This window comes from Phoenix dactylifera, chromosome 13 (genome assembly GCF_051530095.1).
Source record: "Phoenix dactylifera cultivar Ajwa chromosome 13, Ajwa_hap1_PhDact_Kaust_v1.1, whole genome shotgun sequence".
Lineage (NCBI taxonomy): Eukaryota > Viridiplantae > Streptophyta > Magnoliopsida > Arecales > Arecaceae > Phoenix > Phoenix dactylifera.
The window spans coordinates 18,073,828-18,100,379 of NC_143202.1; the positions used below are offsets into that span (position 1 = coordinate 18,073,828).

At 39.7% G+C, this 26,552-nt stretch overlaps 2 protein-coding genes across 6 annotated transcripts; both read right to left on the bottom strand.

Moving 5' to 3' along the window:
• Nucleotides 1-345: 345 nt before the first annotated feature.
• Nucleotides 346-15,049, bottom strand: LOC103722005 (FHA domain-containing protein FHA2-like). 4 transcript variants are annotated; one of them, XM_008812413.5, is made up of 3 exons: nucleotides 14,180-15,046; nucleotides 3,470-3,627; nucleotides 346-767 (listed from the first exon to the last, which is right to left on the bottom strand). In XM_008812413.5, exons 1-3 carry the CDS (start codon nucleotides 14,928-14,930, stop codon nucleotides 558-560), a joined length of 1,119 nt encoding a protein of 372 aa, XP_008810635.3. In that variant the 5' UTR covers nucleotides 14,931-15,046; the 3' UTR covers nucleotides 346-557. The 4 variants fall into 4 exon arrangements, with proteins under 4 accessions (XP_008810635.3, XP_038986970.3, XP_038986971.3 ...); XM_039131042.3 differs by lacking the exon at nucleotides 346-767 and adding an exon at nucleotides 1,245-3,056 and having other exon boundaries at nucleotides 14,180-15,049; XM_039131043.3 differs by lacking the exon at nucleotides 346-767 and adding an exon at nucleotides 1,245-3,030 and having other exon boundaries at nucleotides 14,180-15,048.
• A 1,803-nt stretch (nucleotides 15,050-16,852) lies between these two features.
• Nucleotides 16,853-19,998, bottom strand: LOC103722004 (major pollen allergen Ole e 10-like). 2 transcript variants are annotated; one of them, XM_008812412.5, is made up of 3 exons: nucleotides 19,666-19,998; nucleotides 19,111-19,144; nucleotides 16,853-17,380 (listed from the first exon to the last, which is right to left on the bottom strand). In XM_008812412.5, the coding sequence occupies exons 1-3, from the start codon at nucleotides 19,979-19,981 to the stop codon at nucleotides 17,254-17,256; spliced, it is 477 nt and encodes a 158-aa protein (XP_008810634.3). In that variant the 5' UTR covers nucleotides 19,982-19,998; the 3' UTR covers nucleotides 16,853-17,253. The 2 variants fall into 2 exon arrangements, with proteins under 2 accessions (XP_008810634.3, XP_008810633.3); XM_008812411.5 differs by having other exon boundaries at nucleotides 16,853-17,388.
• Nucleotides 19,999-26,552: the final 6,554 nt, after the last annotated feature.

The following is a 26,552-nucleotide window of genomic DNA, read 5'->3' on the forward strand; positions in this document are numbered from 1 at the left end:
GGATTTCAAAAAACTCAGGAGACTGTTGTTACTATCTTGCAAAGTTGAATGCAAATGTAGGTAGCTTGCAGATTTCAAACATGTAAGTAGACTAAGGGAAATTCCTGCGACAGATTCTTTCTTCTTTTTTTTTTTTTTTTTACTTTGAGAAAAACAGTGGTAGTCTGCTTTCTAGTGGTAGCTCCCTCTGGCCTTTAATGGTCCTGAGCCTTTAACAATCACAATATAAAGATGGATTCAAGACTGCCATCATAATCTCCACCAATCATGCAAGGCCACAAGCACCCAAATGCTTAGAGACAGCCCCACACACACAGCATAACAAAACCGTTCAGGCATTCATTATTTTGAGATAAACCAGGAACCAAGTAACTCATGAGGCTTAAAACCATGTTTTACATTATTACATCAAAAAAAAAAAAATCCATGTTGTAAATTAAGGTTGTTCTCAGGTATAGAAACAAAAAGGAAACTAGAAACATCAAAAGATCAGATAATACAATTTTGAGTTGCTGTTTTGACAACTGAACAATGAAAATGACAATTCCAGAAGACGATTATGAAATCAAAGAAACTAATGACACGAACTCTGATGTCACCCGCCCCTTTGTCCTGATATTGATCACAAAGTGCTCGGGGTATTTCCTTAGCAGGGTCAGCAGGCCAAACCACGGTCTACCTTTGGTTTCACTCTCAGGCCAGTCATCAGATGTCAGATATCTTCTCACCCTACCATGATGCCATATGTTGCCATACTGCTCAAATAGCTGGATCGAAACCAGCAAGCACTCTATTATGTATTGTTTAATTAACTAATCTTCTGGAAATGCATAAGAAGCAACAAATATCCGATAAACTACAAATTCTATAAATATTAGATTACATAAAGTGCTAGATCTGGGAAAAATAAAAACCTGGAGCAAGAGAAAAATTGAAGGTATGAATACAATGTACAGAATATCTAAAACATTGCAAACCATCTAGGCAACAGTAATCAACGAATGCTGCTGGAGCCTTGAGCCACCACCCTTAAGATTTGTAATGAGCGCACATTATTGGAAATAAGCCAAAAAAATTATTGAGTATGAAGAAACTGTAATTTGTTACCAGTAAGCAGTAATGATTTGAAGCACTGCAATGATACAGTGTTATACAGCTGTATAAATCATGCCTAAATATCAAACTTCTTTTATCAGTTCCTGATCTCCAAAACAGACTTCTACAGTTCTCCTAGTAAAAATCTAGTATCCCAATATGAACTTCTGAATATACTGCTTTATTTTTTCATGGTTTATTTGTAGCAATTTAGGACCTCGCCCCAAAAGGCTAACTAGAAAGTTGTTAAATGGAATCTTTTACCCTGCTTAAGAAACCAAAACCTCCCCAATGCACACCCAAAATGGCACTTAACATACATCCGCATGGGTTATCGCACACTCCTCCAGTTTAAGCCATGATGCTCTTGCCAAAGAGTCCAATCACAAATACCACAACCAGCGTATGGTCAACCTCAAAAGCGCACATGCTGCAGCGTCCCTAGCCACGTGGGTCGTGGACTGTTCAGCTAAGCGAAGATAAAATTAGTAGCAAAACTAACAGGAATGTATTCCTCTCAAAAAGGAGGAAATCAAATTTCAAGTGATGAAGCACATTCCAACAAACAACTAATTGTATAGCTCTCATGTGAGAACCCGTGCAAGCGTGTGTTTAGTCCCACATCAATTATTTGCTGAGGAGATCTTGGGTACTTATATAGGACTAAGTAACCCAAAAAATACTTTCCGGCTAGCCATTTTGGGTGAAGTCTTGTATTGTTACAAATGATATCAGAGCGAACTCAACCCATAGCCTATATAGACTAGAGGACACTACAGCACGAATTCATGGAGACTGATTACGGGTTTATCGTGGTGCTTGTAATTAGATTTGAATGGATTTGAACCCTTAGCCTGACAAGGATGTTAGGGCTTGAATGGGGGGAGTATGTGAGAATCCGTGTAGGCGTGTGTTTAGTCCCACATCGGTTATTCGCCGAGAAGATCGTGGGTACTTATACAAGACTAAAGAATCTAAAAAATACCTTCCGACTGACCATTTTGGGTGAGATCTTAGGTTGTTACATCTCATCAATAACAAAAACATTTAAAATGGAAATCACCAGAGTCATTAAAACACATGTAGGATTAGAAAAGAAAAATTAATAAAACGTCCAATTCAAGAAAGTTTTGGTGTTTGACCCACTTGAAAATTATGGTGACTAGTTCAACATGTTGGTAGTTGGTTTTCAATAGAATCTTGTAACAATAGGAGAAAATATAAAATACTGTACAAATTGTAATTTTTGAAGTACAGTGTTGTAATCTACATAACTATTACCACTATGACCAGCGTGTCTGAAACATCAGAACCATCTGAAGTTTAAATTTGAGAATTCTTCTTCGTCATTTGTTCAAACTAAGGAATCAATGACAACATTCTAGTTTGGTGTTGAGGTGCTCAGTTGCATTTAAGTAGGACTGGAAGTTGCATAAATCATGTAAGTTGTCCACTACTAGGCATTTGGTATATAAGTCGGGCAAATGATAGAACTAATATAATTGCCTCTCACTTAGTCTCAAGTTGACAATGACAATGCTTAGATTTTAATCATTATGTCTGACCATGATCAACGTTCATAAGATATGGTTAACCATAGTGCTGATGCTTCAGCATGTTTGATCAGACCATTTCACTTTCACAACTTACAATGCTCGGTTCTATCATGCCAAATATCTGAAACTTGACAATCCAAGAAATCACTTCCAAGTATTCTCACATGCAACCAAACTGACCAAATCGTGAAACTTGATTCTTGGTACTGGAAGCTGGTCAAAGTGCCTGAATTTTGCATTACCGGACAAATGTCTTTAAAGTCCGTTGAGCAAATAGGAAAGCCTATGGCAGTAATTTCTGATAATTAGAGCAAGAGGGAGTTGTGGAACTTTGAATTGGAACTGAACCTTGGATCTCCACACATCCAAGCCTGTGCTTCTGCAGTGGCAATCTATATCAGGAAGCTACCAAGGTGAACATCAAAACAATCAGTCTTCTTCATGCCTATGAGTGATGGGAATGTTCAATGAACATGAGAGGAAGTATAGATTCCTGTGATGCCTACTATTTAATGTAACAGAAAAAAAATATATTCATATAGCTAGAGGAAAAAACTCTCATTTTGTGTACTTCTCTTGGTTCTATTTCTTAAAGAGAGAAATGAACCAAGAGGGAGTTTACATGTTAAAGATAAGAGTATCTAAATTTGCAGAGTGGAGATGTATGGAGTCTGTTATATATCCAGGCCAAGGAGTCTGCATTATAATAGTAGAGATGATTGAAGAACTTTTTTTTCAGACAAAACCATCACAGCATATCTCATCCTAACCAATCAAAATGAAGCATAAAGTATTGTTAGAGAAATGCTTGAGCTAACCTCTGCATGAAGTTTATCCATGGGCATCCATTCTCCAGGACCACAAAGATCAGACAGCACAGTAGCTACAGTCGAGATGACATCATTCTCTTCCAACAGCAAAAGTTGTTGATCATCTGCTTCTCTATCAGCTTTTGACCTTATTTCTGACTTTTTTACTGCAAAATAAATTTTATAAAATGTTAGCATAGCGCTGCTTTCATTGACCAAATGTGCAATTAAATGAGCAATACTTTATATGACCAGATGAAATGTTATCAAATTATTTGAACAATATGGCAATTTCACATGATTTCCAGTTTGTTAACAAGAAACAATGTAAATTTTTATATATTATCATTTAAAGTATAGCAAAATTAAGGGCATATATGCCATCTTAGAAATAGTATCACATTACATAAAGATGAAAAACAAGTGGACTTGAATGGAAATGAATGTAGATATTTGAAGAAGCAAACATGATATCTGCAACTTACAGTAATCTCTACTCATATATCCCCTCAAACATTATATCTGTAACTTACTAACAGTAATCTCTGTCACGCCTCCGCCTCTGCGGAGCACGTGAGGCACCCAATGCCCACGTGGGGGCCACATAAGGGGGGAAATACGGGGCTCCCCTGCCAGATATTGTCCGATTCCGGGGCTTCACACAAGCGTCCTTCACCCCTTCCCGGTTTTGTTTTTCTCCCAAAACGCGTCTACAGGATTTGGAGACACCTGCCTCATATGCCCAGGCTCTGGAACGAGTCTTTCCGATATGGGACTATTGGGCCTCACACCCTTCCCATCATTGGACAAGAGTCGTCCTAGGCTCTGATACCAAATGTCACGCCCCCGCCTCTGCAGGGTACGTGAAGCACCCAGTGCCCACGTGGGGGCCACATGAGGGGGAAAACACGGAGCTCCCCTGCCAGATATTGTCCGGTTCCAGAGCTTCACGCAAGCGTCCTTCACCCCTTCCTGGTTTTGTTTTCCTCCCAAAATGCGTCTACAGGATTTGGAGACACCCGCCTCATATGCCCAGGCTCTAGAATGAGCCTTTCCGATGTGGGACTATTGAGCCTCATACCATTCCCACCATCGGACAAGAGTCGTCCTCGGCTCTGATACCAAATGTCACACCCCCTCTCTGCGGGGCACGTGAGGCACTCAGTGCCCACGTGGGGGCCATATGAGGGGGAAAACACTGGACTCCCCTGCCAGATATTGTCCGATTCCGGAGCTTCACACAAGCATCCTTCACCCCTTTCCGGTTTTGTTTTTCTCCCAAAACGCGTCTACAGAATTTGGAGACACCCGCCTCATATGCCCAAGCTCTGGAACGAGTCTTTCCGATGTGGGACTATTAGGCCTCACACCCTTTCCACCATCGGACAAGAGCCATCCTCGGCTCTGATACCAAATGTCACGCCCCGGATCGGATCCGCGACACGGCCGTGCTACTGCAAGCTACTGCCCGCAATAATACGAAGCCTCATTACGAATAATTCATAAACAAAAGGGCCATTTCATTCATAAAGTATTTCTCCAAAATGGAGTAGTACAGAGCTCTAATTTTGTACATCCAAAATGAATTTTTCCACCCAAAAGTCTTCCGGCTCACTGCTCCTAGCACCCTATATATCTAAAAGAAAAACAACAGAGGATATATATGAGCTATGTGGCTCAGTAAGTGACCATGTACTATCTTACCGGATCAAGCATAAGAATTCATACAATTAGCATCATTTAAAGGAGACAACAGTTATAGCAAAATACATTTCATAAAGAATATATTCAAAAATCCGTCATAAAACAATGTATGCTCTGACCAAGCAAGTTCATAAATATCACGGCCCGCCTGCGCGGGACACGTGACCATCGGGCCCACATGAGGAGGAACACGGGGCTCCCCTGTCAGATGTTGTCCGGTTCCGGGGTCCGTACGCGCGCCCATGCACCGCACTTAACCCCTCACTGATTTTGCTTCTCCCCAAAACACATCTGCAAGATTTGGAAACATCCATCTCATATGCCCAGGCTCTGGAACAAGCCTAATAATTATGTTTCAAATATCATTTTCATGCAATATACCATAATCATAATTCATACCCAATCATATATTTATGAAGAAATGCTATTTAATTATATTCATAAATCACATGCAATCATATGCTTGATCCTAATTTTGGAAAAATACACCATATCAAATACTATCATTTCATACTTACAACTTAAACAATAATTTGCAATCAATAAGATTTGTGCAGGGTCACTTACCTCGGTTCGCTTTCGAAACTTTAATCTTGTCCTGACAAATTCTCTATACCTATTAAACAGTTCAAAATATATTTTTCATTATTCATCAATTTAAAACTCCGAATTAAACTTGAATAGATCTTACATTCCAACCGGGTAATTGAACTAAAATCCACTTATTCCCAATTTATTTTATTTTTATTTTTATTTTTTCTTTTTTTCTTTCTTTTTCTTTTTCTTTTCCTTCTCTTTTCTTTCTCTTTTCTTTTTCTTCTTTTCTTCTCCTTTCTTTCTCTTTTCTTTTTCTTCTTTTCTTCTCCTTCCCGAAGCTTCTCCCGACTCCTCTCTTCCTTCCACCGCGAAGAGAGGAGGGTGAGCTCGGGAGGGACCGAGCCAGGGCCGGCCGGCTCCCGCGACCGGCTCCCGCGGCCATCACCCGTAGCCGAAGCCCACGACGCCCTCAGCCGCGCTCGCGGCCGACGCTCGACGCCCGCGTCCTTGGCCGGCCTGCGGCCGATGCTCGTGCCGGCGGCACTCGCGGCCGAAGCCGGTGGCCGCCGCACGCGACGACGAACCGGTGAGTCCTCGTTCCTTTTCTTCTCCATTCTTTCTTCCTTTCTTTCTTCCTTCCTTTTTTCCCTTCTTTTCTTTCCTCCCTTCTTCTCTTCACTAAGACCTCCTATCCCACTGAACAGGAAGGAGGGAACGGGGCTCCGGCCCGACTGCAACCCCCTGCCGAGAGCTGAGAGCGGCTGCGGTCGAGAGCCGTGTACGGAGTCCCTTCTCTATTTTTTTTTTAATTTCGGTTCGGAAATGGGGAACAGGAAAGAGGGCCTCCGTGCCATGACCGAAGACCGCGGCACGGCAGATCGACCCAGGTGAGTCGTCTCTCCCCCTCTTTCTTCTTCTTCCTGTTCCTCTTCTTTTCTTTCTTTTCGTTATCAAAAGATAAAGGAGCAGGGGTTAGGGTCTACCTTGCTCCGAGGTGGCTGCGATGTCCCAAGCTCCGGCACCTCCATCACCGATTCAAGAGTCTCTGAGGGAGGAGGAAACGATGAGAGGGTCCTTCAAATAGGACTCCTAAGCGGTGTGCCGACAGGGATCTAGGTCGGCCGGCATCTATCCTCCCCTCTGCCCGGCAGCTGAACCACCCATCCTCCTCTTCGAAGCAGGAGGTGGGGGCACCATTCCCGGGGCTAGGCAGCTGTGGCCTCCTTCCGCCCGGCAGCTAGCTTTCCCCGAAGAAGGAGGTGGCGACCTCCAGATGGGCTGCCGACAGGGATCTAGGTCGGCCCATCTGGCGGCGCAGGCCCAGTTGTCACAATCTCTACTCTGCATCCCTTAGCAATTTTAGTGTATAATCATGTGCATGTCTATGTACATGTACATATAGTTAAGGCACATTTAGTATAACAGAGTCCAAGTTGGGGGCTACGAGTATTATTCATCTAAAAATTTAGCATGAAGCATATTAGACAGAGCTCTTTGCTTTTAAGAGTGCAACAACAGGAAACAGTTCAGATCAGAAACCTACTTAAATGCACCAATTAACTGTTTACATGTTGATGTAAATTCCTGTTGTATGATTTTTTGCTACAAGTATACGATAATGATGTTTAGTTCAGGTACAAGACTGGCTAGGTGAGATTTCATAAGACCCATGGGGCTATGGGCTGGGGGTATTTTAAGATCATACATTACTCAATAGTCATCAAGTTTGTATCATTTGGGTCAGGTATCTATCATGTCCAGGTCAATAGTTACCATAAACTATTTCATGTATATTCACTCATTTGATAATGTACAATTTTGTGTATCATCTCAAACCCACCAAGGGTCCTGGTGTTAGGGGACATTAGCACTGGAAACACAAAGGATGAAAATTAGGGCTTGGTATCCTTTTTTGAAAGAAGAAAGGAACCTGGTGGATTAGGAATTTGCTAGGTATATATTGGGTAACCTATTTAGCCAGGTAGAGTTCACCAAACTTGTACACAAACCCTATTATATGATTGGACCAGGTCGGGTCCAGGTTATGCATATAATGACTAAAGCCAAACCTGAGCCTGAATCATTCGTGTGTCTATCTTTGGACCCATCCCTGACCCATAAGATTATGGCTCCAGGTGGCCCATGGGTCTCAACGACAGCCCTACTGATTCATAAATGATAAGGGAACATTTGCAAACATCATTTTTTTGGCCTTTTCAATGTGAAAATTTATTTGAAATATGCTTTGCAAAATAAGGGAATGTATTTGCAAACACTGAGGAATGGGTTTCAACTCTAATATTTCAAATTACTATAATTCTGAATAGCAGGATTGAATACTTCACTTTGTTTTACTTTCTGACACAATACATGACAATTCTTGGCACTCCATTAGAGGAGCATTGCAATGTCAGCTCTTAGCACACGTTTTTGGAAATTGTGGCCATAAGATGCTTTATGCAAGTTAAGGTACTCCCAAGTCTTAACTATTTCATGTATTGAAAACTATTGGCCTAAAGTTTCAAACACCAGTGAAATGTCAAACATTGTACTTTGACTCAGTCTTCTGTTATCGAGGAAGGATTAAGTACAAAATGCCTAATCAAAATTCATTAAGAAAATGAACAACCTCAAGGAGTATATTATTGACTCAATCTTCAAACCTCGAGATGCAACTTAGAATCTGGGAACCAAAATATTTTCTGAACTGATAGGATCCACTGCCCCAGGATTAGAACAATGTACCCTAACAGTCTAAGAATGCTTTTCCAAGCCAATTTCACAAACAATTTATTAATCATAAACAATTTTACTACTTGAAGTCTGTATTTGGTTCACGAATAATTTTAACCAGAAATGTTCGAACAACTTTTTTTTGAGAGATACTTATCCCTTGTAAATCCGCTAAATTATTCGGTCCCTAATCCCTAACCCTACAGATTTTCAACAAACTTGACCATAGCAAATCAACTGATCCTCCAGCACTTTCTCCTCAACAGATGTAACTCCTACTTAGACCCTCTTCATTGCCCTAACAAACTGAACCACGCCCTATGGGTGGTTATATTTGTTTTACAAGATTTTCCTGTAAGTTATGAAGGTATGTGTCACATACTAACCGAGAAGCTCCTCTCATTCATCTATCTACCTTTAACTATATTACATATGTTTCCACCCATCTCTCTACAACTCCGCTCTTTAGGTTCAAAAATGGAACTAATCTCTCTTCGTTTCTCTTATCAATCAAACTTGAATAAAGTCCCTTTTTCGTTTCCAATTTCCTTGAAATTACTTCAAACAAACTCTAATTTAGCATCAACCTTGTCCTCTTCTTGTCAATCAACACTATATCATTTGCAAGTAGCATACACCATCGCACATCCTCTTAAATATTAGCAGTTAGTTCAAGTATGACTAGTAATAAGGAGGATGTCCTTGGAATTGAACCTTAGTGGAAGCACACCATGATTAGAAATACACTAGTGAAGCTACAACTACTAAGGCTTGTCTTTGCACCAACATACATAGACCCACCAAATTATCATTCATGACTTCATGTTCTATCATAAGCGTTTTTTCCATATCAGCAAGATTATGTGTAGAGTCTTTTTTTGGTCTAGGCTAGACTACTTCCTTTTTTCTCTATATTGTACTATAAATTGCCAAAGTAAAAAAGTAGCTTCCATTATTGACCATCCTAGTGTAAAGTCAAATAGGTCAAATAATATTGGTGTTTTCATTTAAACTTTGTTCAATCACCCTTTTCTCACAACTTCAGATAGTGGTTCACAGGTTAGTCAATGCTATGTAGTAATTTGGCAGCCTTCTAAGCACCCCAACAAATTTTCCAGTTTCATATCATTTGGTTGCTTGTAAATTGTCAATTTAGTTACATTGTTAATATGTAAGTGGGTAAAGCCATCTTGGAGTACACAAAAGGGCCTATGAGCGCATGATTTTTCACTAATCTATCTTCTGACTTTCAATTGATTTTTCACTAGTGTGCTTATGCATTTCTAATGACTTACATGCTTGTGAATCAATGTGCTTACATATTGTGACTAACACCATTCCCATCAAATAAGGACCCAAGGTAAGAGATCAACTAAAGAGATAATTCACTACATCCACTTAGCATATCATTCGACGAGGGTGCTATGCCAACACTTTCGAATATTTTACATCTCATAGAAATCCATTGAGCTAAGGAAGTCTCCATAGAAGGTGAACATGAAAGATAGCAAGGAGAGATGAGCAAGAGAATCCAAATACGATTGACTAGCAGCTAGGGGAATTACAGAGGCTCATAGGTGGGCTCATTATCTAGAAGTTTGCAGGGAATTGAAAAGGTTGTGCAGGATCTTGAAGGTATTCACAAGGAGTAATGGTTAATGTGAATGTGGAGGTGGAGAAATGGAGAAGACATTTCCACAGGACTAGCAAGTGGTTGCTTGAATTAATAAGAGTTCATGAAGTGGATTAGACACACAAGAGCATGACTAATATTCTGACTTGTTGTGCATGACTGGTAGCGGGCACATTATATGGTTAAATGGAAAGTTAAGATGACTTGAGTTAATTTCCATAACTAGCAGTGACAATAATATATTAGCATATTTGCATATGGTAAGATGTATATGAGTATGGAGACCAATGACTAAATCACCCTATGCAATGCCAGTGTTGGTAAGATATAGGCACAGCATATAATGTATCATATCATGTCATCCCATGCCATGTCCTGTGTCGGGGCACATGGCAAAGTAAATGGGTTCATACTGGTGCATGCTGGATCAGAATGCACCAAAGAGACCAGCACAGAGTAGGTACATTTGTACATTCCAGTACCTGTCCAGCAGGACATGTACTGTCCGGTATGGACCTGTAAAGCACAGTACCTTAATCAATGTGAGATCTTGATTTTGATATGTATAAAGCTATAGCAACAAGAAACATGATGATGTCTCAAGTGGTCTGAACACATGCACCCAAGCCTCACAGGCTTGAAGAATCTAAGCATGTCCCCAACACTCTCAAACTTATCTAGGCTAATGAACTAATGACAAGCAGTAGGTTAATTGTCTTTTTAAACTCCACGGGCTGGGTGTTTACAGGTTTGCTTAGTATTGTGTGCTTGTCGTAAGATGTTTCATATCTTGTCTTCTCTTGAGATATGCCTTAGTATTTTAAAGCACTTTTTTGATCATTTACAATTTCCAATATAAATTTTGTGTTCTTTGTCTTTGTTTAGGATCACTTCATGTATTACAGGGTTATTTTACGTTAGTTCATGGGTTAGTTTTTTTTTAAAAGAGTGTATTATGTATATTTCCATTGTGTTAAATGATAATATGTTTAGCTTGACTTAAGATGCTAGATTTATTTGAAAGATCTTAAGATAATTGTTTAACAGAAGCATTTACAAGTCCTTCCCCACAATTTATGCCAATATTTACTAAACAAAGCATTAAGATTTCGTGAGATTTTAAAGAACCTGGCATATAGAGAGCATAAATAGAGCTAGTGCCACAGAGCAAGTCAAAACATTAACAACCCTTCTAGATCTATATTCATCTGATTTATTAGTATGTCTTCCCAATTTTCTAAAATGTTAGTCCAATCCCACTCATCTTGTCACAAGTATTGCTTCTTAATGTCTCTTCTTTTTACAACCTAGCATTTTCACACCCTACGTTCCAAAGCCACTTACATTTTAACTCCATATCGATGACCCCCAAGTGTCTCAATCAAGGTGTGCCATACCGATCAATACTAGTGCATGCCGACCGTATCATTACCAGCATACCGACATTCAATACGCGAAACCAGGTATCATACCAAGATTACAGACACAATAATAGAATAGCACTAGTAGGGGGCTGGTTCTGAGACGGCAAACCTTGGTCTCAGCTTGGGACCATTTTGAATAATAGAATGCAAACTTGATTCCATGTTAACTAGGAAATATACTATAAATGTTCTTGAGCTTTTCTACAAAAAAAGAAGGGGCTTTGAAGATGGACCGGTGATACATAATCAAGGGTTAGATGAGTTATTACTTTTAGAATATAATTTTTATTATTTTTCAATTATTGAATTATTAAAAAAAATCATTTTGGTTGCCTCATTAAGGCACACCTTTTAGATGTGTTAAGTCCATTAAAGAGCTCATTTCAGCTAAGCAATCATGTCCTAAATCTGATTAACATGATTACGGATGAAAATGCTATTACTTTTCTTCCATGAAAAGTTTAGTTGAGGATTAATTTGCTTAATTTGATGGTCTAGGTGACTCATATTTCTTAGGCTTCAAGTCCTGTGGCATATACATGTAAGGGTAAGGCCATCTCCTATATATCAATGTGAACGCATTATTGCACTTAGTGGACATTTTATATAGACTGACTGAATTTTCAGGTGAAGCCAACTACTGAAAAGCTGAACTCTAAGGTGGCTATTGAAACTGCAGTTAGAGGATACTTTATTTAGATTGACGATATGTGAATTCCTCTTCTATTTAAAATTATTCTCTTGTTTATTGCATAAGGAAAGAGAACAAAGTGACTGTGAACATATCATTAAAGATACTTTACAAGTGCAATAAGAGTGGGAATAAGCCTGGTTCTTCCTTCATCCTCTCCAAATATGCTTTCTGGGGCCTGGTTTTGGGGAGTGGTGAGCAGAAGTGGGAGGTGATAGACAAGGAAAGGTAGAGGTAACAATCAACCCACTCTCTCTCTAGGCATGTACATGTGCCCTGCAAGTGTGATTGCAGCTTTGGGTGGCAATGCTAGGTTGGGCTGCTGCATCGCTCCTCTGTTCTTTCTACTGCCTCCTCTTTATTCTCTATTTCCTTAGCACATCTATCACGAAGCCGCCCATCATTCCACATTTTTGAATGTGTCCCTCTGTTCCTGAAAGACCAAATTGCATCCATCTCCCACACAACTATTCCTAGTAACCAAGTTTTAACAAGCTGGCCATGCCTTGGTAACTATAGTCCCATATCATCCAATAATGTGGTATGTATCATTATGTACTGGATGCCTCAACCACCCTGTATTGGCAAACCATGAGCAGATATGGAGGCATACGGCAGTACATATCATGCCAATGTGTGGCCCATATACTCCCATGTTGCAATACTTCAAACCTTACTAGTAACTATGAGCCAAAGTACATAACAATATATGCAAAAACAGCATGTTGCAATAATTTTATTTTACTAATGTGTCTCCTTTAAAACAATCATTGTGCCAAAATAGATTGATGTGATATGCAAGGAAATTTAAGATAAAACCACAAAAGTCTCTAATGCTTAAACAGTCAGATGCAAAGATAATTCTTATCCATATACATGTTATAGGTACGAATTAACACAGCATTAATATAAAACTTTTAAGCCATCTCCTATCACAATGGGAAATCTTATAGACCAACATTTTAAATACCATACTATACCGGATGGCATGGGGAGTCGTACAACCCCCACCACAACACATGGTACTGTATGTCATGCTAACTCCAATAGAGTACCATGTATCAATACAGAGCCATACCATAATATCTTGAGACATACTCACTATACCATAATGTATCAATATGTGGTCTAGTATTGAGACTTAAAACATCACTACAGATCATAACTTTAAGTTAAGAAGGACTCAAGTCCTGAAAAGAATACGAAAGGGAAAAACAAACTTGTTGCAACTTGATTTTAATAATTTAGAACATATGTCTAATACATATTTAGAAATTAAATTAAATCTAAACATTTTATCATATTCAAAAATAGTAAAATCTAGACTTTGGGGTAAATATCATTTAAAGTTAAACCTGGTCATGTTCTCTAAGTTTGACAAAAAAATTATTCGTATAGTTACATAATTTTTAAAATTCTTGCATTGGCAATGGAATTTGTACAGGATCCAGAAGTATGAACCACAAAATGTCTTCTCAAATTAAATTATTGGGAAAACGACCTCTGATAGCCATCTCACTGTATCAATTCAAGTAAAAGATCCTTATGTTTAATAGATACAAAAGAACCCATACTACCATTTTCTAGCATACGCCAAACCTCTTTCTCGTCTCGGAAACCATTGTTCAGACTCGCTACATCAAAATTTCTTTTAACATACTAAACCCTGCAGATTATAAACAGGATCGAACTAACAAATCACTACAAAACATATCAATGCAGAACATGTCAATGACCCTAAATTCTTGAAACTAATATCTAAAATTAGCTACGAAATCAATTTTCTCTCTCATGTAAACCTAATTCAGCTTCCACGTATCACCAACAATCCATAAAAGAGCAGCACAACCCAAAAAAATCTCAAGAAAAAAATACAAAACCAATTTTAAGAAACCTAATTTTTAGCACATTCAAGACCTGAACAATCAAGAGAAAAAAACAAAAGCCAAAACAGAAAAACTGAAAAATAACTCAAAATAAGAAATATTGATACTAACCAAGATGCCCTGATGGTCCTCCCTTCGCCATCCGCCCAGCCGGCCCTTCCGTCCGCCCATCAACCGAAGCCCCCCGCGACCTCTTTCCGGTCCCATGAAACACGGCATGCCCCAATTCTTCCTCCATCTCTTCCCCATCCTCCTCCTCTTCCTCCTCTTCCTCCTCCTCCTCATTCTCATCCTCGTCTTCGTCTTTCCCCTCGTCTTCCTCATCATCATCGTCGCCGCTCCCATTGAGGCGGTCGCCGTAGCTGCCGCTCCTATAGTCGGCCGGCCCCGGCCGGCCCCTGGGCGCCGGGAGGGCAGGGAGGGCGGGTTGGCGGGGGATCCGGGCGGTCTCAAAGATTGATCGGGAGGGGAGAAGAAAGTAGAACTGCTTGTCCCCCATCTGGAGGAGGTCCTGGGAATCGAGCTTGACCGGGGGCGTGCCGGGAACGTGGAGGACGCCCTCCACCACGCACCCGTTCTTTCCCATGACCTCGAGGGCGAAGCGGCGGCGCGGGAAGTCGTAGAAGATCCGCGCGTGGTGCCGGGAGATGTTCATCCCGCCGCCGAGGCTCGCGAGGTCGACGTCCACCTCCGATTTCTTGCTGTTCCTCCCCAAGATTATGGAGTAGCTCTGCATGTAGTACTCGAAATCCTCGCCTTGGAGCTTCGCGAACCCGACCTCCGCGTCGTCCAGCTCGGTGGCGCCGCTCCCTCTGCCGCCGCGGCCTGCGGCGCTCCGGGCGGCCCTTCGACCCTTCGGCATGTCCTTCTTTTATGATTTTATCTCCCTCGAGAGGAGAAGAGAACGCGCGCCCAAAGCAAAGAGAAACCGAGAAAAGGGAGAAAGAGAGCGGCGTGTATCGTCCATTTCTTGGGTTAGCTCAGGCTCCCAAGCGTTTTCTAGAGTTTTCTAAAGTTTCTAGAAGGGCGCTTGATAGGCTCGGGTTTGACTTGATTCATTGGTTATGATCCGGTTAGGGTTCAGTCTGGCTTGTAAACCTACCTGACTTTGACCATAGTCTAGGTTAGGGGCCAGCCATATCATTTTGGAGGGTGATTCCAGAAGAGTAATGAACTGGATAGCTAAGCTGGGCTCCTACGATGAAAAGGCGCACCCCTCTTGAGGAATATCTAGGAATATCTCGAGAGTCACTGCCTCCTTAGCATTATTTGAAACTATACACGTTGCAGAGAGATGAATTCTGCTGCTAATTGAATAGCTTCCTATACCACAGATTATTTAGATAACTTTGTATGGAGTTCGGATGCTTCTTCCCCCAAGCAACTCCATAAACTCTTGGACTCTGATGCGATGGACCTTTACTTACATAAAGGTTACATGATTTATAGAGGTGAGCATTGGGTCGGGCCGCCCATGGCCCGGCACGAAGCGAGCCATGCCTGCACGGCCCGCTTGCTACAGTAATAGGCCGTGCTAAGCACGGCTCATAAAAAAGGGCCGGGCTGGGTTAAGGATTTCTGGCCCGCGGGCCAAGCCCGGCATGGCCCATAAGGGTCTGCACTGGCACGATTCATGGGCCAAGCATGGCACGACTCACGGGCCAGCCCGGAACGGCCCCAAAATATCCCTCAAATTAGCCGTTTTATGGCTGTTGGGAGGGGCAAAATATGTAAAACGCCACAAATAGCCGTTATGGGCCAAAAAAATAGCCGTTATGGGCCACCCATAACGGCTATTTTTTTTTGGACAAACGGGTCGTGCCAGGCACGACCCGTCTCGTGCCTGGCACGGCCCGTGCCGGACCCGGCATGGCCCGCCACCCCACGGGCCTAGGGTTGTGCCGGGCTTTGCCTTTAAGGTAAGCGGGTCGTGCCAGGCACGGCCCGTTTAGTAACAGGCCGGGCCAGGCACAGCCCGTTTGGTCTGTGGCCCGGTGGGCCTGGGTCGGGCCGGGCCCGGCACGACCCGATGCCCATCTCTGATGATTTACCTACCACAAAGGGAAAAAAAACTATAGTTTGGGTTAAATGGTTTCAAATATCGGCCATGCAAGTTGATTCAAACTTTTGACCCAACTCAAATATGGACCGGATTTGAGATGTGCCAATTCCTAACTCAGCCCGACCGACGTGCATACATCTAACCATACAATCATAAATATCACCAAGCTCGGGTTGGATCCAGTTGCCAAACCTGACCTAATTCAAGCTGGTTGAAGCTTTGCCAACCTACGCCTACTAGGGTCATGATAAAACCTGCTAAATGCGGCGCAAATATTAGATTGGTCTCAAGTAAGACTGCTCAAGTTGCTACCGGTGTCAATTCTTTAAGGGCTTTAGTTCAAATTGTTGGCATTGTTCGAGAGCAATTTACACATGCATGGAACACCCTCAATGTCACAATATTCCAATTAGCTTGCAACTACAATCTCATATCATGGACTATATCCACATGCATCTATTCGCCTCCATGAATCATGATATCCCACTTGTTGCATGTGGGAGGAGAGACATGCACATGAGGCAGGTGAAAACCCATGAATGGGGAGCATGGTGTGCATTGCAACTACCTACAATCACAGATAATTGCAAACCAAGTCTTGTATCTGCTTTGCATCAGCTTGTTGCATTAAGCTACCATGAAATAATAAACTTGTTTGTTTAAAAAAAAAAAATAATAATCAATTCACTTCAAGGTGATGATTACCTCAAAGTCCCCTCTTATACTCAAAATCTGATTCTTCAATTAGGAAAAAATGCACTAAAAGTTTGCATGGGACCTAAGAATAGAACTTTACAACCTCTTTTGAGAGAGAAGACTAGCATGACATTTCACTCATAAAGTCCCTAACTTTTTCATCCCCAACATAGGACCTTACCAACTGCCCACCACCCCACCAACTATTCCCCTCCTTGCAAACATTTAAATACTACAAGACTAGCACTACTTGGTTTCTAAACAACTTGCAGAAAAGGCCACCAATTCTTCAACAAAATTGTGGACGATTTCACAAAAAATGGAGACTGTATCAGCCTGTCTAATCCATCAAAGGAGCAGCAGGAGGAAGCCAATGCAAGTCGATAGCAGGAGGAAAAGCAGACGAGAAGCATAGGAGGTACCGTAGTTAGGCACCGTCGTGCCGAACCCTGGGGGACTCAGCCCACCAATACCACCACCGGTGCCACCAATAGGTGCATTTATCGGTGTGTTCGTCGGAGTATTGAAGTTGGGAGTGTTGGATGTTGAGCCCCCTGCAGTGCTGCAATCAAGACCATTGTTAGTGATATAACACGAGGACCTCCCATTCCTATGAGTAGGTGAGCAAACTTGCTACATTTTTCTTGGTCTCAAACATGGTGCTATTGTCAGGACATTCAGGGTAATTGCTAACATTCTTATTGCAAAACTAATAAAAATTAAACAGCATAGCAGGGAACATGAAAAACACCAGGAAACATACAGAAAGCTAGGTGGTATTCCAATCTAGCTCCAAACCTCCCAAGGGCCCCAGGGAAAGGAAATCCATGTTTATATAATCAGAAATATCACCACGGTTGCTAGGTTTCTATGGTATTAAATATGAAACTAATGTTTTTTTAGTGAGGGGACAAATACATTTCCTATACCATACGACTAACTACGTAGCAAACAAGAAACCTTCACTATTTACCTTTGTCTTGCCTAAACTAATCAATCTGAAATAGGAACAAGTGTCCCACGCGACTTTAATACATGCACTCAATAAACAAGCAGCAAGAAGCTCATTAAATAATACAAGAACCTTGAGCAAAGCTCAACCAGTTGCCCAACCCAAATCATATTGCTTATTTATATTTGGAATTAAAGAGTTTTTGCTGACAACCATTTAAGCAACTAATAACTAAGACATCTCTATTACTTATAATTGAGATTACCAATAGGTTCAATTTCCTTATGGGGTTATGGGAGAAAGTTATTAAGTTATTAAACTAGAAATTGAAATTAGTAATTGTTTTATGTTCATGTACATGTTTAAAAACCAATCCCCCACATAGGAAGTAACTTGTCATGAGGACTAAACTACAGCCCACAAAAATAACATGCAATCTTGACATAATTAAAATATGGAAGGAGATCATCCTACAGTGTTTTCTTTACATGAAGGGATGAAGGGCAAGAATCATCGAAACAGAGAGATTGGTCCTACTATCCATATGATGGATCAAAGAAGACAACAAGAGGCCTTGAGGAAAATAGTGAGAGCAAACAGTACAAGGCTAAGGCATTGACCTTAGGATTTCATGGAATTCATCATAAGGAGATAACTTTATTCATCAAAATTATGAAGTCATAGGTATTGCTGCCCTTACAGTGAAAGCACAATAACAATGCCCACTGGGCTGCATATGTACATGAAAGATACTTCTATCTCCAACATGTACTCCCCTCTTGGTTCAGTTCTTGCTCTCTTTAAGGGAGTGAAACATGATGACTCCCCTAGCCAAAAGAAAAGTTCACAAAAAAAATAAAATACAAAATCTGAAGAATCCTTACTCAAATGGAAGATCATAGCCATTGATGCTTCCTTCATGTGTCCAATGCTAGTAATATTCCACAAACACTTTGGAGCCCTCTGTACAAGCAATTCTGGGCTGACACTTCAAAACCCATTAATGGGATAGAAGAACCAGCCATGAGGCTGGTTGGACCTAAGCTGGTTTCTTCCCTTTGGGATAGATTCTGCTACTAAGCATAGAAATTATTTACATATAATTCTCTTATAATGAACTTATATAATTGTTATACCATGCATACAATGGCTATTTTCTAACAGAACCTAAATTGCATTATAGAACAGATTTCTCTCTTAACCAAAAAGCAAAAAGAAATAATGCCATGGAGTTGATGTTTTCATCTAGCTTTGTGTAATTCCATGTTGGAAAATTGGGCCATATTCGCAGAACATCCTAGAAAAAAGAGAGATTTTCAGAGAGAGACAGACCTTTTAGATGAAGGGTACGTGCATGATCCATAACCTGCAACACGTGAAATTAAAAAACAAATCAATCCTAAACTCATTAAAATCCCATATCCCAAGTTAATTACATCAACAACGAGTAATAGATGAAAACAAGGGAACACCAACAATGTGAGCTTCACTGTTTGAGAAAGAACCACAATATGAAACATTTATCGAACCCAAAGGCCCACAAAAACTATATAATATATGTTATTCTGATAACAAAAATAAAACTAAAATCCAAAGTCGTAAAAGTACCCCTCCTCCATTCCCCAGGTCCTTCCGTTCCCCAAAAATATTTATAATTTTAAAGCACTCTTCATACAAATAAAAGTACTTCTCCACAGTGTGCTGCCCTCACACGGAAAACGCCACTCGAGTACGCTACTTTCCAGCTGGAGACGCGACTCCAAATGCGTCCTGCCTCAGATTCACGCCCATCTCCCCAACCAACGGTCGGAAAGAACATCGCTCTCTCTCTTTTTTTCTTAAAGAAATGGAAGAGAGGAGAATAAGAGGGGGAAAAGGAGGACAAACTGGGGTCGGTGACGCTGACGGTGGCCGTGCCGGCGAAGTCGCAGGAGCCCGGGGCGGCGTTGGAGCGCTGGTAGTAGGAGTTGAAGGCGTAGGAGGCGTGGGCGGGCAGGGTGTTGGGCAGGTAGCACAGGCCGCTCGCCTGGATGGGCAGGCAGTCCGCCCCGGCCCCGCACGCGAAGTCCAGCGCCGTCTGCAACGCCGTCGCGCTCGCCGAGCTACGCGCGATGCACCACGTCGCCCCTTCCACCGCTCTTCTTCCCACCAGCACCATCATAAGACCCACCACCACGAGTATCCCCACCGCCGCTCCTCCCATCCCACCCACACCCACCCCCACCCCCACCCAGAGCAAGAAACTGCTACTAAGCTTTCAAACGAAAGAAGGGAACTAGATATCGGAGATAGTGAAGAGTAAAGACTAAAGACTGAGATGGAAAGACTAGAGAGAACAAGAAGGGAATAATGGAGAAAGAAGAGGATTCTGTTCTTTTTGTTGTTTCTTTTTACCAATCTTTTCTTTGCTTTTATTTTGCTAGTTCCGATTATGATAGATTTACGTAAATACCCTTATCTTTTCTGGGTGTGTTATTTCTTTTGATTTTTTTTATGACTTTCTGAAAATTAAAATTTATATTTATTTCAGTACCTATAAAAAATTATTTTTACACAAATGTTTTTAATATAACATTCTTCTAATATTTTTGATAAAAATTATATTTATTTTAATTAAAAATAAATAAAATTTTGAATTTTTTTTTTGGCCCTTCATTGTGATTTCTTTATAAATATCTTTTTTTAATATATCTATCTACTAAATATATTTTAGTTATTTTAATTTAAAATTATTAATTTTTTTAATGGCGTGGCGTAGGTATATGTTGAAAATAAGAATAAAAAAAAATAATACAAGTGTTCTACGATATATATATATATATATATATATATATATATATATATATATATATATATATATATATATATATTCCCAATTCTAACATTGGATGCTCGGAGATGTTTGGATTACTTTGAGAGCTGTGCAGCTTGAGATCCAACGGACTGATCATTCTTTCACGCGGAAGATGCAACTAGAACCCGTCGTGTGGTGGCGAGGTGGTGATTCGGGGTTTGGGTTGAGGGTAGTTTGGGCAGACGGTGCTTGTAGATTGAGGAGACAATCTGATGGATGTACGGTTGACATCAGGGAGGTAGCCGTTGAAGGGGAAAAGCGAGTACGTGGCAGAACAAATGCTGTTGTCGGATGCTCTCGTGTGTATGTGCTGTTCTTTGGGTGACAACTGGCTGGGAACAAGTGCAGGTGACGTGGAATAATGGGTGCTTGTGAGTGTATACTTTAACAAATATTAATAAGTTAGTAATAGGATAATATTGTATCCTAATAATTAAACTAAATCAAAAAAAAAAGAGAATTGGATAAATATTTATCCTTTTATTTTTATTTTTTATTAATTTATCAATGGTTAGCCCAGACAAACATACATATAAAATTATTGAAAGTGAACAAAAATTACAGGTCAACTATAATTATTTGATGCTTCAAAAATTACTACACTTACAAGCTGATGTGATGTGATGTGATGCTTAATAAAAAAGTTACATGTAAACGTCCACAGATGATTAGGTATATTTATTTTAAATCACCAATTAACATATATACTACTACAACATGTTATGTTAATTAAAATAAGCTTGCATACACATTGTTCAATATATTGGCTAATCAATACTTAGGATTCGAAATCATTTTTGTTGGATTATAATCATAAATTATTCTAATACAAAAAAAATTGGGCATAGGAAATACATCATACACAAAATTATATTTGCTACAAATATCACATTCAGTGCAAAAGAATTTAGCTTATTAACTATCATTTTGTTATTCTTAATTTAATTATTGCAAATCTTTGAATGTGTTATGGAGTTCTTAAATCTCAAACATACTCTAAGCGTTAATGATTTATTATTAATTTAACCAAAGAATTTATACGTTAAATACCGGCCTTATGTCCTTTCTCTATTACTTCATCCCCGTCCTTTTCGTTTGCATGGTCCTGCTCTTCTAGGGTTTCTCCTTCACACTCTTTGCTTTCAAGTATGCCTGCTACGACCAGGACTTTGTTGTCTACCCTCCTCTTCATCATCCTCATCATCAACTCTAACAATAACTGGCCTTACTCAAACTTGCGACTTGATTAGAGTACCTAAACTGCTTTCCGGTTAACTGCTGACTTTCTTTGCTAGCTCACCCGAAACGATTGTGACAACGACAACGATCCCAATTAGCAATTGCAATGCAGCTCCCTCCCTTAAAACTCTTCCAATCTCCCTTATCGTCGAAGGAGGTTGTGCATCCCTTCCTCAAGAATCTCCACATACTATTGATGTTCTTGTTAGGGTAATTGGAAAATATTATTTTGGTTGTTTGGCCTTATATAAGTACTTATAATATTTCTAGAGCATAGCCAATGTGGCACTAAATATACGCCTATATAAGTCTTCACATACTCCTCTCATTTAAGCCTTGATATTTAAGGATCCAAATCTATTTAAATCCAATCACAAGTACCACAAATCCAATCACAAACACTATAATTAGCCTGTAGTCAATCCAAATAGGTTCTTACTACAATATTCCCTAGTCTATATGGATCATCGGTTAGGTCCGCTCTAATACCATTTATTACAATTTAGAACCTCAATCAAAAAAACTAGTTGAACTGTGTTATTTGGTTCCCTGGCTCCATATAAGTATCCAAAATCAACCTAGTGCATAGCTAATATTGAACTAAACACATGCCCACACAGATCCTTCTAGCTTCATTTGAGACCTATCCATCATTGGTAATCCTATATTCGGGCTTTCCAAAATTGCTACTCTTCTCTGACATTGAGGGACATGGGGACCAAGGAGAAATTAATCCTTCGTCATGTTAATTTGTGATATGATTGGTTTCGGCTGCAGGATTTTGCACTATCTTTGCTTCCTCTCTCCCTTTAGATTTCTATAATGTGGAAAAGCCCTAGTTATTTAGAGAAAAATCATGTGATCTCACGTGATCAACTCTTTTCTTGGTGCAAGAACTTCATCCCAAATAACTGATACCAAGAGCATTTTAGTCCTGTAATAAATTTATGTTTTTATATATTGTCATGTGCCACCATTTTGTTAACAAAAATGAATTACAAGATCAATTGGGTCAGTTTGCTAACTCAAAGGATCTAATTAAAAATTCTTAAAGAAGCGGATGAAAATGGGAATCCTTATATGCGATGAAAATGTAGTTTTTCTAAATTTTATTTCCACTGCCAATATCAATTGCCATTGGATTTTTTTTGTTGAACTCCATTTGATATTTTTTAATGAGAGAAAGAAGATTAAGGGAGAGAAGTCTCGAGGGAGTCTATTCATTTTCTAAAAGAGGGAATTCTTGAAAGTATATATGGTAATTGGGCTCATGGCCCAAGCCCAACAAAACTAGGGCTTGCTTGTTAAGGCAATTCCCAGTTCTTATCTCATTTACAAGAATGGTGTAACGAATCCCTTGTTTTGCAATTCCCAACTCCGTTGCCTCTTTTCCACTCTTTTGCGCTTTCGTTGGCTCTCCACTGCCCCTTCTACCTCCATGCCTCCCTTCCACCGCTCCTTTTCTTCCTCTCCTCTCTTCTTTTCTTCTTCCTCCTTTTCTTCTCTCTCTTTGTTTCATCATCATCATCTTCTTTTCTTTCTCTCTTTCTCCCTTTCTTCTCGTCTGCTGGAAAAATTGGTTCGGTCCACCCATGATAGTTCAACCAAACCGGTTAACCAAAATATATGATCTTCATGTCCAAAAGAGATGTCTTTCCATAGACATCTCTCCAACCCTAAAACTGTCTACTGACAGTTATGCATTGAAGTTATATATATGAGTGTAAAGCTTCATTTTAAAATGCATGGTTAAGAGATTCTTTGCAAGTGTCTTGGGCATTTAGATTGTGAAAAATAGTAGATTTTCATTGGTAAAATCTACTCCTCGACCAGTGATTCAAACCAAAGGGAAAAACTGTAAGTGATCCGAAATTCTTGCTTATGTTAATGTGTTTATCTTTCATTGGTATCAGAGCATGTTTGTTCGATTTCTGAGATGTTTTGGAGTAGATATTACATGTTTTAACATCTTAAATCTATTGCTCTTGCACCCACCACCTTGCATGGCCATTAATGGCGTTTTTGTTTACATATAGAGTTAGGCTGTGATTTTTTTGAATGAAGATACTATATGATATGTAGATGATATCTGGAAAGTTTGGTGATGTTTGGTGCACTGGTTTGAGAAATATAAGTTTATAAATATCAAAAACCCGAAAATTTGAACCTTGATAACTTTCTCCACAATTTGTTTTGGGAAACAAAATTTATATCAATGGAAAACCCTTGAAACAAGCTTTCTATCCATATATAATACATTCAATTTCGTTCACTATAGAGGGAGAAATAAGGCCTGAAAAGTTTTTGGCTTGTTTCTGCAATTTTGTGAAGAAGTCCTTCCCTTTGCACAATGGCGCAGCCGCTAAGCGGCTCACGGATGGCGTCCCCCATGTGGCCACCTCATAAAAAAGGGAAGCCCAACTGCCCCAAATCCCCCTTTCTCCTCTCCTCATCTTCTTCTTACTGTCTTTCATCCGAACATCTCGAAGAAGAGAAAGGAGAAGAGATGGGTTGCGTTGGGAAGAATAAAATATTTAAAACAAAGAAGGTTGGCTCTCTGACTTCCCAATCACTTGCATGTGGGGCCTATGGGAGGAGGTTGGTTCTCCCGGTTCCAAGTTGGGTAGTGGGAGCGAAGGGATGGGTTGTCATGGGTCTTGGTATAACCAACGGACATAATGGTAGTGTTCCCACTCATCTCCTCTATTCTCAAAGAGGGCGATATGGGTGAAGAGTTTAGTCCTATATTGCCCACCAAGAGTTACATTCACTTGTTTAAATAATATGAGCTATCTCTAGAGCCATAGAGTTTGTGATATTTTTTCTGGAGAGGAAATTTTCAGACGTGGTTTGGAGAAGTATTTTGAGATATAGTTTGTACCGTTGGATTCAAAAAATAAATAAATAAATAATAAATAAATAAATTTTTCCTATCATACCGTGACTGTATGTGTGACATTTGGAAATTTTGAGATTGAATATTCCCGCATCCTTTAATTATGTGTTATTATATTTCAGTGTTATGCCTAAGCATTTTTTCTACATCTGTTGTGGAAAATAATGCCATGAGTACCACTCTTAGTGAGGGTTCCGAGGGCAGCAAGGACCCCGAAACAAAGGATGAGGCTTAGGGATTTGTTGCACACATTGCGAGTTATAAGGATGGATCCTAATGATGACATGATTTTACATGTACAAACTATTCATTATATAATGGAAGAAATCATTCATCTAGGACATGTGTTATGTCAACATCTATGGTACCAAGTGTTGTATGATTCTCTATTTGGATCATGGCAACAAGTTCTAAGAGATCTTTGGAATTGCTTAACAGTGAGAGATTATGCTCGATTGATGAGAGCATTTATAAAAAGGTATTTAATACATGAGATTAGTGGGATTTTAATAGTAGCTGGAGGTCATACTATTAGTAGAATAATGGTTCCTTGGATCAAAGAAATAGTATCAACTATGATTCAAAAAAAAAATTGAGGATACTATTCCAAGGAGGGTTCGGGTTCTTAAATGGCAAAATCTCTAGTTGAAAACTAGTCAAAGCTAGAATGACTTATATTCTTTACTTGTGTATTGATTATTTAAAAAGTTTTTTTAATGATAATAAATGTCTCCATGTTTATATAACTTTAATGTTTTAGTATACATGTTTTAAGTGGGAGTTCTAAGACTTACTATATAATTTGTCTTAAGACCTAGAACTTTGTCTGCTAAGAATCAAAATTAATGTTTATAATAAACTTTCAATTCCATGCCATTATGTGAATTAGCATTAATTTTTATTTGTGTTTAGTGGCAAAAAAAAATATGTGTTGTGTTTGGCATTAATTGTGTGCATGTTTGTCTTTATGTAGAAATTTAGTTTTCTGCAATGGCTTCAACATCTAAGAATATATTAGCTGACTTAATAAGGATGAGAAATTAAATGGTGAAAATTATGAAATATGGCAAATGAAAATTCAATATGTATTGGAGGAACAAGAGGCGCCGGAAGCCTTAAACCATACTATAAATGAGCTTGAGGATGGAATAACGGTTCAACACATAAAGAATAAGGAGGCTTATATTGCCTGGAAAAAGAAGAGCTCAATTGCTTGGATTACATTGCTGAGTAGCATGGAAAATGATATCATGCAAAAGTTTAGGCCTTTTGAGAGGGCAAAGGAAATATGGGAAGCATTAAAAAAAAAATTTGGTGGAACTTCTGTCACCAAACTTAGGCAGCTAACTATCAAGTTCGACACATATAAGAAATACACTAATAATAATATGAAGCAGCATTTAAGGGAAATGTCGAACATGATAAGTGAATTGCGAGATGCTGGACATGTGCTAACTGATGAACAACAAGTTCAAGCTGTAATTCGATCTTTGCCTCATAGTTAGGAGCACATGAAAGTTCACTTAACCTATAATGAAAGCATTAGAACTTTCACTGATGTTAGTCGTCATCTGGAATTGAAGGAAGACCGTCTTGAGACAAATAAAACCGCTAATGAAGTGTATATGGCTAACACTAGTTCGCAAGGAGCTTCGGGCTTCAAGCGAAAACATTTTAGTGGACATTTTAAGAAAGGCAATGGTATTGGCAAGACCTCTAAGAAGCTCAAGCAGCCAGCCGGGTAAAGAAAAGCGTCCTTTTAAGAGGAACAAAATAAAATTGAGA

What these genes read in the sequence shown, in the direction of transcription:
- LOC103722005 (XM_008812413.5), bottom strand. Translation starts at nt 14,930, where the DNA reads ATGCCGAAGGGTCGAAGGGCCGCCCGGAGCGCCGCAGGCCGCGGCGGC. An exon ending in AGGACCATCAGGGCATCTTG is followed by an intron (nt 3,628 to 14,179) that starts GTTAGTATCAAT and finishes TTTATTTTGCAG; the next exon opens with TAAAAAAGTCAGAAATAAGG. An exon ending in TGGATAAACTTCATGCAGAG is followed by an intron (nt 768 to 3,469) that starts GTTAGCTCAAGC and finishes GTTTCGATCCAG; the next exon opens with CTATTTGAGCAGTATGGCAA.
- LOC103722004 (XM_008812411.5), bottom strand. Translation starts at nt 19,981, where the DNA reads ATGGGAGGAGCGGCGGTGGGGATACTCGTGGTGGTGGGTCTTATGATG. An exon ending in CGTCAGCGTCACCGACCCCA is followed by an intron (nt 19,145 to 19,665) that starts GTTTGTCCTCCT and finishes CACGTGTTGCAG; the next exon opens with GTTATGGATCATGCACGTAC. An exon ending in ACGTACCCTTCATCTAAAAG is followed by an intron (nt 17,389 to 19,110) that starts GTCTGTCTCTCT and finishes TCTTGATTGCAG; the next exon opens with CACTGCAGGGGGCTCAACAT.